The 15,046-nt window shown below is 51.3% G+C and overlaps 1 protein-coding gene across 5 annotated transcripts; it reads right to left on the reverse strand.

Annotated features, from left to right (window-relative positions):
* Positions 1–3,575: 3,575 nt before the first annotated feature.
* Positions 3,576–9,287, reverse strand: LOC103014160 (interferon alpha-inducible protein 27-like protein 2). Of its 5 annotated transcripts, none has more exons than XM_057541884.1 (5): positions 9,155–9,287; positions 8,115–8,186; positions 5,280–5,309; positions 4,307–4,468; positions 3,576–3,787 (listed from the first exon to the last, which is right to left on the reverse strand). In XM_057541884.1, the coding sequence occupies exons 1-5, from the start codon at positions 9,270–9,272 to the stop codon at positions 3,705–3,707; spliced, it is 465 nt and encodes a 154-aa protein (XP_057397867.1). In that variant the 5' UTR covers positions 9,273–9,287; the 3' UTR covers positions 3,576–3,704. The 5 variants fall into 5 exon arrangements, with proteins under 5 accessions (XP_057397867.1, XP_057397866.1, XP_057397869.1 ...); XM_057541883.1 differs by having other exon boundaries at positions 9,119–9,287; XM_057541886.1 differs by lacking the exon at positions 8,115–8,186.
* Between the last annotated feature and the right edge of the window lie 5,759 nt (positions 9,288–15,046).

The raw sequence follows: 15,046 nt of genomic DNA on the forward strand, positions 1-15,046 counted from the left end.
AATTCCTACTCTTCTGTTCTACACTTTCTTCTTCTTTCCCGGTTTAGGAAAGTCCATTACTCTCACGAATAAATTGATGTGTATAATTTTTTCAAAAAAAAAAAAAAAAAAAAAAAAAAAAAAAAAGAATCCGCCTGCCAATGCAGGGGACACGGGTTCGAGCCCTGGTCCGGGAAGATCCCACATGCCGCAGAGCAACTAAGCCCACGATCCACAACTACTGAGCCTGCTCTCTAGAGCCCACGAGCCACAACTACTGAGCCCACGAGCCACAACTACTGAGCCCACGAGCCACAACTACTGAGCCCGCATGCCATGATTACTGAAGCCTGTGCGCCTAGAGCCCATGCTCTGCAATAAGAGAAGCCACCGCAATGGGAAGCCCATGCACCGCAACGAAGTATAGCCCCTGCTCATTGCAACTAGAGAAAGCCTGTGCACAGCAACGAAAACCCAACGCAGCCAAAAATAAATAATTTAAATTTACTTAAAAAAACAAACAAACAGGAGTCCTTTGAGCAGTACTCTGAAGTCTCACCCATGGGGTGGATGCACTGCTCGGGACCTTCCAACTGGGACTCCAGATCGCTGTTCCAGGGACTTCCCAGTGTTGCTTGGATCTGGATGTAGGTGTTTCCCCACTTTGGTGATGTATATACATTTATTTCTTGCTATGTTGCTTGTCCTTATGCTGTAACTTCCTACTTCCAATTGGGACTCCGGATTGTTATTCAAGGGACTTCCCAGCCTTGCTTGGATCTAGATGTAGCTGTTTCCCCAATTTGGTGATTGTAAATACATTTATTTCTTACTATTTTGCTTATCTTCGTGCTACGATTTATAACTAACCTAATAGACTTTCTTATCTCTTACTTAATTAAGTGTAGAGTGGTTATTTTGCCAACAATCCTCGGAACCTGAAACCTGAGAATAAGTCTCTCAGCAAAACAGTTTGTGTTGTATCCTCCACGGCTGTGTCATTCTTTTAAAGGCTGTGCCCTGCCCCCTTCCTCCTGTTTCACTACCGCACGCTGGGCCCCTGTGTGCAGGGACATGGTGAGCAGTGGATGTGCCCGGCTTCCGACCCTGGGGACTCCTGAGAGCAGGCAGGGACCCCTGGATCCACAGGGGCAGGGTGGGAGCCAGCTGAAGCCAGAAGTTTCAGGAATGCTGGGGTGGCCAGAGTATGTTCGGCCAGCTCCTGAGTGAACAACCTCAGTTGGGTGGGGGGGGGGGGGGGAATCAAAGCTGTATTAGTTTCCAGTCCTGCGTAATAAATTACCACACATTTAGCAGCTTAAAATAACATGCATTTATCATCTAATAGTTGTCAGTCCGAAGTTCAGATGGTCTTGACCTTCCAGGAGGGTGGTCTCCATCCTTCCAGATCCAAATCAGAGCAAGTGCCCTTCTTGTGGGAGACTCAGACTTGTAGTTAAGGCAGGGGCTTTTGCCCTTAGCTCCAGGAGGAACTTCGGAGGCTCTAATGAAGGACTTGAAGTTAGAGCATAATTTTGGGAATGTGTGCATTTTGGGGGGAAACGTTCACAGCTTTTCTTAGAGTCTCCAAGACATCAAAAAAATGGGGGAAAGAAAAAGAATCAAGTGTTGAATTAATTAGTACCCTAAGGAGTTTTCTCCTATGGTTGGGTACAACTATGCTTCACTGACCCCACTAGGAGCCTCTTGAGGACATGGATGAGTTAATTTTTAAAAGGTCCATAAAACCAGACTCACAAGTTTGGTTCTTGTTGGAAACTGAGATCCTGTCAGGCTGTTGATAGCATCTAGGACAGGGTGTGCAGGGGTGTAGTGTTAGGGGAACCACGGACCAAAACTGCCCACCCTGGCCAGGCAAGATAGTAGCCACTTGCAAGAGTTATCTTACAACAGGAGGTCCTGGTAAGGAACACAGAACTAACAAGATATCACTAACCAGAAGAATTCGGGAAAGGTCAAAAGGAGAGAGGATTCGCCCATCCATGTGTCCTGCCAACCTCCCAGAATCCTTCTCACTGGAATCCATCTTGGCTGAGCAATGCGCGCACCACCAGGAAGGACCCTGAGTCAGAATGATTGGCCAGAGACAATCCAGAAGCTAACCCCATTACCATAAAACCTGAGACTGCGAGCCACATGGCAGAGTAGTTCTCCTGAGTTCCCTTACCCTGTTGCTCTCCACCCGGGTGCCCCTTCCCAATCAAGTCTCTTGCTTTGCCAGCACCTGTGTCTCCTTGGACAATTCATTTCCAAGTGTTAGACAAGAGCCCACTCTTGGGACCTGGAAGGGGTCCCCCTTCTTGCAAAATAGGATCTGTGATAGGGTCATGGTCATATTGAAAACCCTTCAGTGTTTCTCCAAAACCCTCAGGACAGAATCCAAGCTCCCCTTCCCCAATATGCTTGTTATGGTCTGAATGTTTGTGTCCCCCCAGAATTCAGAAGTTGAAATATTAACCTCCAAAGTGATGGTATAAGGAGGAGGAAACATTGGGAAGTGCTTAGATCATGAGGGTGGAGCCCTCATGAATGGGATTAGTGTCCTTCTAATAGAGGCCACAAAGAGCTCTCTTTCCCCTTCCATCATGTGAGGACACAGTGAAAAGACAGCCACCTAGGAACCTAAATCTGCTGCAGCCATGATCTCTGACTTCTCAGCCTCCAATACTGTGAGGAATAAATTTCTGTTGTTTATAAGCCACCCATTTTATGGTATTTTTGTTATAGCAGCCTGAACGGACTAAGACACTGCTGTTATGTGCCTTCCCTCTGGGCACCCCCAAAGCCCTGGGCTGGCCTCTGGTGTCATCAGAGGGCAACATCAATGGCTGTCTGCCTGTTGGTCCACCCACCCAGCAGACCAAGAGTGCTACCTAGGAAAGGCCAAGTTCCCTAGCACACAGCCCAGTGCCTGACCCACAGCACATGCTCAAAGAGTTTGTGGAAAGGAGGAGTGAATCAACATGTAAGCGAATTTTCTGATGTTCTGGGATAGATCCCATCCTGGTGATGATAAGTTTCTACAAGACCTTGTACTGGGGGGAGAAGGATATTTAGGGACCATGGCCCTGAAGCAGAAAGATCAGAGCCCTTGACAAACTAGATTTTCTTTCTAGCTGTTGGGGGGAAAAGGCCAGGGCACTGGACTTTGACTTTGGGAGGAAGCAGTGACATCCTGGGGCTGTTGCTTTCTGAGCCTCAGCCAGGCCACTTAGGAAATAGCCATTGCAATGCAGAGGGTGGGAGTGGGGTGCGTGCAAATGAGGCTCCAAACAGGATGCTACCTCCCCTTCCATTCCTGACTCTGCACAGGAACTGAGCCAAAACACCCACCCTGGCTGGGACCTTTGAGGTCTTTCAGACCAACTCCCCATATAGAGAGGGCCGAATGCAGGCCCAGAGCGGAGGTGACCCACCCGGGGTCACACACAGAGTCAGAAGCTGGGCAAGGACAGGTTCCAGGCTTCACAGTTTGACTCAGTCCATCTCTGGGCACCCCGACACCATGTCGCTCTAAGAGAAGTGAGCCTTCCCCCACCCCGACTTCAGGCAAACAAGAAGGAAGGGATCCGGAGGGGCTGCAACAACTCATTTTTATTTCTTATTTTCCTCTGGGGGTGCAGCGTTTGGGCCCTTACTGCATCAGGCTGGCGAGCAGGGCACTACCTGGTCCTCTTCTCTGCAAAGGGAGTGACAGGGAGCTGTCACAAGCCCACCACGGGGGACACAAGGTCAAACCCAGCAGATCCCAGGAGGACTCTGGATGACAGGGAGAGTCCAGCTGATCCTGGGGGAGAAGCAGAGGGTGAGTAGAATGGGACAGGCAGCCTGGGGCAGCTTGTGGGGCAGAACCATGGGGTCCGAGACTCCAGGGCCTGTCAGGAGGGCCTCAGGCCCAGAGATCCCACCCAGAACCCTTCTCTGTTTCCCCAACCCCTGAGGATCTCTGTTTGGGAAAGGCTGCTGCAAGCAGGTACCCAAAGGCATGAACTCCAGTGGTGAAACCGATGGCTGGGAGCTGCCTCACTCTCTGGGAAAGAAGGCTGAACCCCAGGTGGGACAGAGATGCCCCAGCTAACTCAGAAAGTCTGCTTTGGGCAGAGTCAGCCTGAGCCGAGCACACCCTAGGCCAGAGCACCTGCCCCCGGCAACATGCCTGCTTCAGAGACCCAGAGAGAGAGTGACCACGGAGGGTGAGACAAAGGCACAGGCAGACTGGGGCTCACCAGGGCTAAGGTCAGGGCTGGATGCTCTGAGGCTCTTGTCCTCCCTCACCCTCCACAGCAAGCCCATCGGGGACACTTACCCACGGACTGGAGAGTGGCCACGAGGCTGCCGGCGGCAACTCCGCCCCCATTGGCGATGGCGGCCGATGACATCATCTTAGCCGCTAAGGAGGAGGCGGCGATTCCTGCCCCGGTGAAGCCCATGGCGCCCAGCACCGTGGGCACAGCCACCACGGCCAGGGCTGTAGGGAGAGAGGAGCTGGGTTGAGGGGGAGATGGACACGCCCCCAAATCACACACGCACAGCACATCAAGCTTGGGGGACTTCAGGGAGCCTGGAGAAGGGGTAAAGCCTGAGCTTGGGAGAGATTCCAGGCATGGCCCGCAGTCAGGAGTCGAGGGCGGCACAGCTGGTGGGGAAAGCGGAGGGGAGGGCCGCGGGGTCACGGGGTCAGGCCTCTGATCCGCAGCAGGACCTTCCTGGGGAAAGGCCTGTTTCTGCCTTAGTAAAATCCTGGAACTAAGTTGGGGGCGGGGCGGAGGTGTGCAAGCTTCTTGTCTTCGCTGAGGAAATCTTTAATACAAGCAAATCTTACCCAGGGCCCAGCATAAAGCAAGGAGCACGGTCTGAGCCCTGCTTGGGTCCCAACTCTGGGTCTCCACGGCGTCACCGCGGAGCACTCGGAAGCCAGAGTCGCTGAGCCAATGGCTTCTCCTTAACACACCTCCTGGGTCCAGACTGTGCGCATGTCTCATCCTACGTAACCCTCACGATAACCCTGAACGGGCAGCCTTGGCCTGTTTTTCACGAGGAAAGCTGAACCCAGAGGAGTTCAAAGCCACATCCAAAGTCACGGGGTGGAGGCTGGGCAAGGAGGTTGGGCCCCTGCTGGGGCTGCCTCTGTGCGAGCAGGGAAGCTCCTCAGTTTTCTCATTCCAGCGCCTCCCACCCTACAACGTACAGGAAGCCTGGGGCAGGTGCAAGGCCAGCGGCTCTCCAGGTCCCAGGGCCTGGGGATGGGCCAGGAGCAGGTTCTCGCGGCAGGGACTTACCTCCTCCCACCACAGCTGCAGCAGCCTTGGCTGGAAACCGAAAGAACATTCCGTGAGTGGATCCACACTGGTTGCCCCTCCACTCCCTGAGCCCACAGCCCGCCTACGGGGGGGCTGCCCCAGGCTGGGAGACACAGGGAGGAAGGACCCCTGCCTGCTTCTTCCTGAGAAGGTGAGCCACAGCCCTGAGCTTGGCAAGGGCTGCTGGGGAGGCGGGTGACCTGTCCTCAGTGGACCTGCATGCGTGGGCCTAGAGTAATCTGGAGACGCGGTTTGCGGGCCTTGTTCCAGAAAAACCCAACCATCAGATAGGGGTTTTGTTGCGTGTCTTTTAATGTCTGTGGACTGATTGGTTGGGGGTTGTTTGTGGGAAGCACAGAAGTTCTTTTTTCTCTCTGCCTTCCAAGCCAGGTTTGGTCAAAACAAAAACAAACAAAACCTTACAGATTTGGGAAGGAAGGCGTGCAGCTGCAGCCCCCTTCACAGTGAATGCGGGACTCTTGGCAAAGTAATTTAGGGCATGGTGGTTTGACTCGGGCAGGAAGAGGCGAAGGAAGTGAGTGTCACGCCCTCTGAGCCGGGATGTTAGTTCATCTGAAATAGGGTTGGTGATTTACGAGTGTGTGTCTGGGGGGCCGTTATATAACCTTCTCCCTTCGTCCAGAGAAACCTCTTCCGACAGCAGTAAGTCCTTGTGGAGAGGTGTGTTTCATTTTGCAGGACCCGGCTGAAATCAGGGCAAGCACTGCTGAAGGCATGAAGGCTGCTTGAGAACAGTGCTGGAACACATCGAATGTTCCTGATTCTCCCAGGCCCCACCTGTTGCCCCTTCCTCTGGAAAGCGGACCATGACCCTCCCAATCAGAACCATCCTTGATCCCCTGTGGCTGGAGCCCCTCACAACCCTGGACCATAGTTGCCTGGCTCCCCAACACTGAGAGTCCCTGGAACTCCCTGGCGGAGCTCTCGGTCTGCAGCAGCCATAGCAGCCAGGGCTGCAATCTTTGGGGCCCGTGGGGACCAGGAGTTCTAACACTAGCAAGGTGTGCAGGAGTGAGCTCAGCCAGCTCCCCAAGAAGAGAGCTTTGGGGTGGCGGCGAAGGAAGTAAAGAGCTGAAGGGGTATGAAAGCTAAACCCGAAGTGACCAGTGGGCCACGTGGTTGGGGTATGGAACCAGAGACTCAGGAGTCAAGAGCCCAGTTAAAGGGTATCTGAGGCTCAGCATTATTGTTTGGGAGGAGAGATGATGCCAGGCTGGCCAGCAGCTTGGCGTACCTGGGCCCCAACACACAGACGGCCCAGGGGAAAGGGTGCTGTCTGTCTGATGGCCTGCCTGCAGGGCTCCCCCAGTGGGCATCTCCGGGTGGAGGAGCATGGCCCTTCTGGGCTGTTCAGAACCTGCCCTGCCCTGAGCCTTCCTCCCAGGCCCCGGCGCCTGCATTTCTGTTCTACTTCCTGTCGCAGGCTCCGGAGCAGCTACCCACCCCACCTCACCTCCCAGCCCAGGGCCCTTGGACAACGCTTCCTTCATTTGTAAAGAAGGGGCAATATCATCTTTCTCTGGGGTTGTTATGAGAATTAAATGAATTGATAAATGGCAAGCGCTAAGCTCAGTGACTCGGATGTCACAGCGTTTGATCAAATTCAGCTGTTCTGATTCTTTTCATCTTATGAATTGTTTCTCATAAGCTGAGGAGTCCTCATATTTCTGACCATGAGGAAGACTGCCAGTTGTGGCCCAGGTCTTAACTTCCTTGTCATACTCCCATGTGCTGGGTAGGGGTCCATGGAGGGGTGTCTATCACCCAGGGCCAGTTACCTCCTAGTGGGAAAGCGGTCAGGGCCGCAGCAGGGCATCCTAGCAGGTAGGAGCCGTCCAGTGTCCCCAGCAAGGATCCCAGGGTAGATGTGGCCCTAAGAACAGGGGGTGATGCACAGGGGTCAGAGGTCAGAGGTTGGGCGGTGGTTGGAGGCTGTGTCACCGCCCACCCCCCACCCCCAGCCAATTCCATGCTGTACAGTTTCTGTTGGCAGAAGTGGGAGGACCCCGGGGGTCCACCCTAGGGGCAGAAAGTTGAATGGTGGCGGATGCACATTGGAGCACTTTGCAGCGATTGAAAGCAAGGATTAGAAGCTCACCTATCGACCCTGAGGGATCTCAGAAACATAGTTCTCAGTGTCGAATAAAAGAAATAAAATGAGATATACAATACACTTTTCTGTATGTAAATTAAACCACATCCAAACAAAAAGCAACACCCATTTTACAAAAAAAATACGAAAAACAGATACACGTTCAACATGTTAGAAAGGCTGACTTTCCAATATGAGAGGGGGGAATTGCAGGCAAAAGGGAAGATAAACAGCGAGAATAAATAAATAAAACCAGAAAGGGGGCTTGCAAGAACTAACTGAAGAAAACGGGCCTGAATTGAAGAATTTTGTTCAAATCAATGCTCTGGATCTGAGATCCATCAGGACAAACTTACGAAAGGCTGGTTGGACGCTTAGGTAAAAAACTAAAGGAGGAGAATTCTGGTGGTGAATCCCGGGGAAGTGAGAGCCAGAGAGCGGGCCTCAGCCGCAGGGTCCCTTAGGGTCCCCCCTCTCTAGGCGGGAGAGGGCAGGGGGCCCAGATCCCCTGTGCCCAGGGACCTGCCTCCCTCTGACCCCTCTCAGAGAGAAAGCCAGGGCAGACGCCCAAGGGGAAGGACAGGGGAGGGAGAGAGACTGAAGGTGATGCTGTTGTCCCCTCCCATGGGTCTTTGGGCAGGACCCTGTGCCCTCCCTAGCCCCCATGCCACCTCCCACCAGTCCCTGCCAGGAACACTCACCCAAGGAAGTCCTGCCAAGATACCTCCAGAGGCTGCCCCGCCCACTTTGACCAGGCTCCCTGCAGACAGTATCTGGGAAGCCAGGTTAGATGCTAAGAGGACAGTGCTGGTAAAGTCTATGGCACAGAAAATGACCGGCACCAAAACTGCTGCAACAGTGGAGCTTTGATGGGGAGATGAGGACACCAGAACTGGGGTCACACCCACTGCCCTTAAAAATCTCAAGGGGCTCCAAGGGGTAGAGAGGCTGCTCTGAGCTTGTGGAAGATGCAGGCCTGGGAAGGGTCCAAGAAATGGTACCGGGGTTACAGAAGGACCTGTGTGAGGGGAAGGTGGGGAGGGGGCTGGAGGGAGATCTTACTTCCCGAGGTGGGCTGCTTCCCTCCTCCTGAAACACAGATTTCTAGAACTCCCTTAAATCTCCCTGGAGTAATTTAAAATGTGCCAGAATTAGGAAATCAGGACGAATTACGTTTTTAAGGCCTATACCACGGTCAGGTTGTTCTGGGTTCCTGTTCTCATGCACTCTCCTCACTAACTCAACGGGAAGGATGAGATTACTATCCCCATTTTACGATGAAGAAATACTGGCACAGAGAGGGTAAGAGATTCATCCAAGATCACAAAGCTTGGCTTGGCAACGCGGGACTCGACCCAGGTCCAGCTGCTTCCAAAGCGGGGGCTTGGAATGGCTCTGATTTGGTTCCTCCTAATGCTTGTCTCTTCCCCCTGCCCACCTCACCCCTACCCAGGCTCACGGCTGGAGGGTCACCCGGGGCACGGACTAGGCTTATGGCTTCCAGAGTCCCAGAGCCCAGCTGGGGGCTTAAGTCACTTCCCTCCCAAGACCCAGCTTCTCTGACTGCAGCCACCCAGATGAGAAACATGAGACAGTTCTTCCAGTGGATCCACACGGGTCTCCCCTCTACCCGATGAGCCCACCCGCCCCCCGAAGGTAGGGGCGTCAGGAAGGAGCAGCCCCTGCCCACCCCTGCCTGTCTCACCCAAACGAGCAGACTTTCTGAAGATGTGGAACTGACCTGTGGGTCTTGAGCTTGTCTGTGTTCTGGGAAGGCCTGAGGCAGGATGTTTATAGCAGTTCCACCCACCTGAAGTACAGCCCAAAGGAATGCAGGCAGCCAGAGAGATAGCTTTCATTTTCCCAGGAAAACGAAAGCCAAACCCATTTTTCTCCTGTCTTGGTAACCTTGCAGGGCCCTAGGGGGCCTTCCCGGGACACCCTTCCCCCATGTCCTCTGCTTTAGCTCCTCTGAGAAGTACCTAGATAACAGTAGCTGATGCATATTTCCTGAGTTTTTCAGATGCTAAAACCACCACCAAATGGAAGACGTTAACTGCTGGATGATTCTGAGCACATAGCCCCCAGAGCTTCTGGTGCTTAAGGATTGATCACCATCAACCAATCAGAGAATTGTGCAGGAGCTGATTACATACCCTGGGACGCCCCTCCCTTACCTGGCCTTTAAAAATACTTTGCTGAAACCCTTCAGGGAGTTTGCGGTTTTGAGGGGGCTCAGCCCAGCAATAAACATCGCTCTACTCCAAACTGCAACGTTTGGGTTTGTTTGGCCTCCCTCTGCCTGGGGCACACGAGCTTGCGTTTGGTAACATCTTCCCCAAAGGACAAACTTATTTATTACACAGATCAATTTTCTAATCACTTCCTGACCCCAAGATCTTGCCGAGTGCCGTTTCATTTCTCTGCTGCCTTTACTACAAATTGTTGAAAGAGCCATAGACAGCTGCTCTTCTCTTTTTCACCTTACTCTTAAAATATGAGTATATACTATGACATATTATTATCTAATCTGTCTAGAACATGAAATATTTTCAGGTATCCAAAAAGCTATAGATAATAATAAAACAAACACTTCTTTGCCCACCCCTCAGCTCAGGACTTCAAGCGTTACAGATACAATTTACATGACTCAAGAATCCCTTCTAATCTCCCTCCTTTCTCTGCCCCCTTCCCCACAGGGAGTCACCCTCCAGAATTTAGAGTTGATTATTCCCAGGCATGGTTTTATACTTTTACCACATACGAATGTTAAATGCAGAACTTTCTTGGAACTGGTTGACTGTTCATTGCTATCTTCAACTGAGGTTCAAAGACAGGGAACGGGTCAATCATGGGCCAAGAACCTCGACCTTCTAAGCTCTGCTGTAAAGCTATGCTAAGAAACTGGAAAACCAGTTTTAAAAGTAGAGGATGAATTAGGGAGTTGAGATTGGAGAGGAAAGGAAAGGGAGAAGGGGAAAGAACAAGAGAACACTGGTGGCCGTTGCTTTCCTTCAAGTGCCATGGGTGACAAGAGGGAAAGTGCTTTGGCCAGCTGCACCTCAGTGGGACCCCTTTTGGAAAGCTGGACGTGAATCTCTTGGAATTTGAGGGAAACAAGGACAGGTGTCAGAGTTGGGCCTATAAGGGCTAAAGGCAGAAGACAGTAGCTGACAGGCCTTCCTGAGAAAGTGTTGCCGAAATCTCAGCGTCTCTGTGCACCGATGCCTTACAGAAATACAGAGACAGAGATCTTGGAGGATAAGAGAGATAGCTTTCTTCCTCTGCCAGGCAGAAGGGAAGACACAGCAGGCTAGTGCCTCAAGAACTGTGCCACCCCCTCCCCTCCCCACCCCTCCCGTCCCCTCCCCCACCTCTCCCCACACCTCCCCCACCCCCGCCTCAGGGACTCGGAGAAGATTTTATCTGTGGGGCTTGCAGTCCAGGGTATATGATAAGGATCCAAACAGTGAAGGTCTTGCATTCTTCTTCTTCCTGCATTATTTCAAAACAGTCACAGCTGGCATCAGACAGCCCTGTAATTGGGTCCCTTTGTCTCAGGGTTATTGGCAGGTGAACTTTTTGAAATGCAAATGCTACAAGGGGTGATTTGCTACAAGGCAGGCCAGGATGTAATTCACAGAGTGTTAAAGAGTGATAGATTAGCTTTGTGAATTACAAATCTAGTTTTAGTAACAGTTAAAATAAAACGAGGCATGATTAACTCTTTCAGGCCAGGTTGTGTTTCTTCTCTAGCCTGTTCACTGTTGCCTTTATTTTCCTTGTTCTCAGGAGAGGGGAGACTTTATTTCTAGTTTTGCTGCAACAAACGGAGGGCAAGGGGACCACTCTGGGCGGGGAGCTGCTCCTTTAGAGCTCCTGACTGTTTCCCGTGGCCCAAATGTGGAATCAGGCAGGCAGAGCTGGAAGAGCTGAGAACTCGGACATAAACACAGCCCAGAAGGTCGAGGGGAACCCAGGATGGGTGGATTGCTGGAGAGCGGTGGCCAGAGACAGAATTGGAGGTGTCCAGCCAGGGGAAGCTTCCCCTTGGCAAGGACCCTGTGGGTGAGTGAACCCTGCTGACCGGAGGGTCCAAGAGCCTACAGAGAGCTGGCACTTTGAATCTTCCCCACCAGAGGGCGCCAAAGACAGATTGCCACAGCATCCGCACAGCTCTCCTACAAGGGGACACTTTTGGGCCGGACTCTTGCTCTGGGCCAAGCACTGTGCTTGCGGGTATTAAGTATTTTAATCCTCACAACAACCCCCTGAAGAGGTCCTATTATCCCCATTTTACAGATGAGCTGAAGAGTCATGCAGGGAGTTCTTTGCCGACTCCCCGTGGGGCCCTCCCATTGTGCTCTTTACCTGAGTTCTCTGGACCCTTTCTCTTTCTTTCCCCGTCCCCCTGCCCACTGCCCCCTGCCGCTGCTGCATCCATTTCTTCCCGGGTCTCCACACCTAGGCAGGCACCCTCTTGGCTGAGTCTTTTGAAGATGGCTCGAACCCCATCGCCTCTCCAAGCCTCCATGTGACCCTCAGGAACGCAGCTTCCTCACACTGCCAAGCTCCAGTGGTCCAACCTCTCCTCCACTGCCCACTCTCTGTGGGTAGACAGCCCTGGATGCACCCAACTGTCGCATGTGTGAGAGATCTCATACTGCATACCGCCGGGGCTCTGAGATCCGGACCAAGAAAAGCTAAAGCATCCTCCAGGCCCCCATCAAAGCTCCATGAGGACAGAGGTCTCTGTCCCATTAAACCCTGTGTCACAGCACTCAGAGCACAAGTGGGCATTCAGCAAATATTGGTTGAACGAATTGCTTTTAAAGCATCTTTTTCAATGAATCCCAAGCCCTCCCACATATAGACTGGATATAGGTGCCAGGGGCTGATAGTCACAGAACTGTTAGCCCCAAGGGGCATGGTCAGCAGCGCTCTTTGGAAGTAAAGGTCCTTGTGCCCCACTGTTCTCAGCTCTGAAGTTTCAGTTGAGATGTCTCCAAAACAGGAAACTTCGTTTTTTTTAACATTAAGCTACACGAATATTAGTAAAATGAGAAAAGGCTAAATAAAATATGGTGTATGATTACCATGGAATGCCAAGCAGTAGTTAAAAATAATGAGAAAGACCTATAGAATAGAAAAAGGCCAGCTGCACAACAATATGTATGAGTTAAAACAAAACTATATCAATAAAAAATGCATATAACAGCACTACATTAAGTGTATTCTCTGGGGCTTCCCTGGTGATACAGTGGTTAAGAATCCTTCGAGCCCAGGTCCGGGAAGATCCCGCATGCCGCGGAGCAACTAAGCCCGTGCGCCACAACTACTGAGCCTGCACTCTAGAGCCCGTGCTCCACAACTACTGAACCCACGTGCCACAACGAATGAAGCCCGTGCTCCGCAACAAGGGAAGCCACCTTAATGAGAGGCCTGCACACTGCAACGAAGAGTAGCCCCCAGCTCGCTGCAACTAAAAAAAAGAAAGCCCGCGTGCAGCAACAAAGACCCAACGCAGCCAAAAATTAATTAATTAATTAAGAATTTAAATAAATAAATATATTCTCTGAAGTTGTCTATCTCTCACGTCTATCTACCTATCTATCTATCATCTATCACAGGAAGTCACTATAAAAGAGAATAGAGGGCTTCCCTGGTAGCGCAGTGCTTGAGAATCTGCCTGCCAATGCAGGGGACACGGGTTCGAGCCCTGGTCTGGGAAGATCCCACGTGCCGCGGAGCGACTAGGCCCCTGAGCCACAATTGCTGAGCCTGCGAGTCTGGAGCCTGTGCTCCACAATAAGAGAGGCCGCGATAGTGAGAGGCCCGTGCACCGCGATGAAGAGTGGCCCCCACTTGCCACAACTAGAGAAAGCCCTCGTGCAGAAACGAAGACCCAACACAGCCATAAATAAATAAATAAATAAATAAATAAATAAGTAAGTAAGTAAGTAAGTAAATAAAAAAGAGAATGGAAAGTATTGGGTTGGCCAAAAAGCTCGTTTGGGTTTTTCCATAACATCTTGTGGGAAAAACCTAACGAAATTTTTGGCCAACCGAATACTTATCAAATTGTAGCAGCACTTACTTCTGGGAGTGGGAGTGAGGGACTGTGATGATAGGAGAGGATGGTTGTCAGACCCAAATCAGCTTTAGCCTAATCTGTAGTCATTCAGATGGTTAAGAGCAGAATGCGTTTATTAATGAATAATATTTCTCAGGTGTGAATGTATTATTAGAATGAATATATATTAGGTAAATCTTTACTAGGTAATTGTTTTAATAGACTTTATTTTTCAGAGCAGTTTCAGGTTCCGAACAAAACTGAGGTTCATGGCAGAGATTTCCCCTATACTCCCTGCTCCCCAACATGCACGGCCTCCCCTGTTATCAACATGCCCCACCTTAGGTAATTTAAGTGCAGTAAAATGTTAGTTTTCATTAGCAAGTCATAAAAACCCCGTTTTGTAACATTAAAAAATAAAAAGACAAAAACCTACCGATGGCCTGGCTTCAGGTCCATCATGCTCTTCCCTAATTGCTGGAGCAGTAGGAAGATTTTTAAAAGACAGAGAAAGGCACAGCAAGCCTGGCGGGGAGACTGCTCCGGTTTCCCCTACAAGGGCCAGTCTTCCGTCAGAGGACAAGCCTTGTGCTGTCTGTAGGGGACAGTCACTGTCTTCGGCCACGTAGCTTCCCAAGTTCCTGTCCTCTTAGAAACAGGAACTTACTTCTCTTTCGGGTACTGGAGCCCCTGCCCTGAGTCTGGGTTTATCAGAGGCCTGGGCTCTCCTCCCAGCCTCCAAACGCGATCCCAGACTGAGTGAAATCAATCATCACATCCATCCCTTGGGCCAAAGTAACCAGTTTAGGAATAAATAGATGACTCCGTTTAAGATACTTACAGGAACATCTGTTTTTTAAAAATAAAGACTCATATTTAGCTTATTTTTTTTAATATATTGATTTATTTAGTTTTGGCTGTGTTGGGCCTTCATTGCGGCGCGTGGGCTTTTCTCTAGTTGCAGCGAGCGGGGGCTGCTCTTCGTTGTGCTGCGCGGGCTTCTCATTGCGGTGGCTTCTCTTGTTGCAGAGCACGGGCTCTAGGCGCGCGGGCTTAGTAGTTGTGGCTCGTGGGCTCGAGGGCGCAGGCTCAGTAGTTGTGGCGCACGGGCTTAGTTGCTCCGCGGCATGTGGGATCTTCGCGGACCAGGGCTCGAACCCTTGTCCCCTGCATTGGCAGGCGGATTTCTAACCACTGCGCCACCAGGGACGTCCATAAGATACTTACAGAAACATTTACCAGAGATATTTGGGAAGGAAGTTTCCTTGCTTTTCAGCAGAAGGTTCCTGAAAATATACTCTTTTGGGGGGAGACGTGAAATAGAAGGAGGTAGCCTTCAGCGTGTGCTAACAGCCCTCTTGTTAACCATGAGAGTCGGCAGCCATAGCGTGAAGCTGGTGCTTCAGAAAGCAGATGTAACTGAGCAGGACCCTATAGGGACTTCCCGGGAGGGACAGACACCTCCCGAGTATCCTCTGCTGTAGCTCCTCTCTAAAATGCCCAGATAACAGTATCTCGTGCATATTTCCTGAGGTTTTCAGATGCTAAAAACCACCACCA

The sequence above is a fragment of the Balaenoptera acutorostrata genome, chromosome 3 (genome assembly GCF_949987535.1).
Source record: "Balaenoptera acutorostrata chromosome 3, mBalAcu1.1, whole genome shotgun sequence".
Lineage (NCBI taxonomy): Eukaryota > Metazoa > Chordata > Mammalia > Artiodactyla > Balaenopteridae > Balaenoptera > Balaenoptera acutorostrata.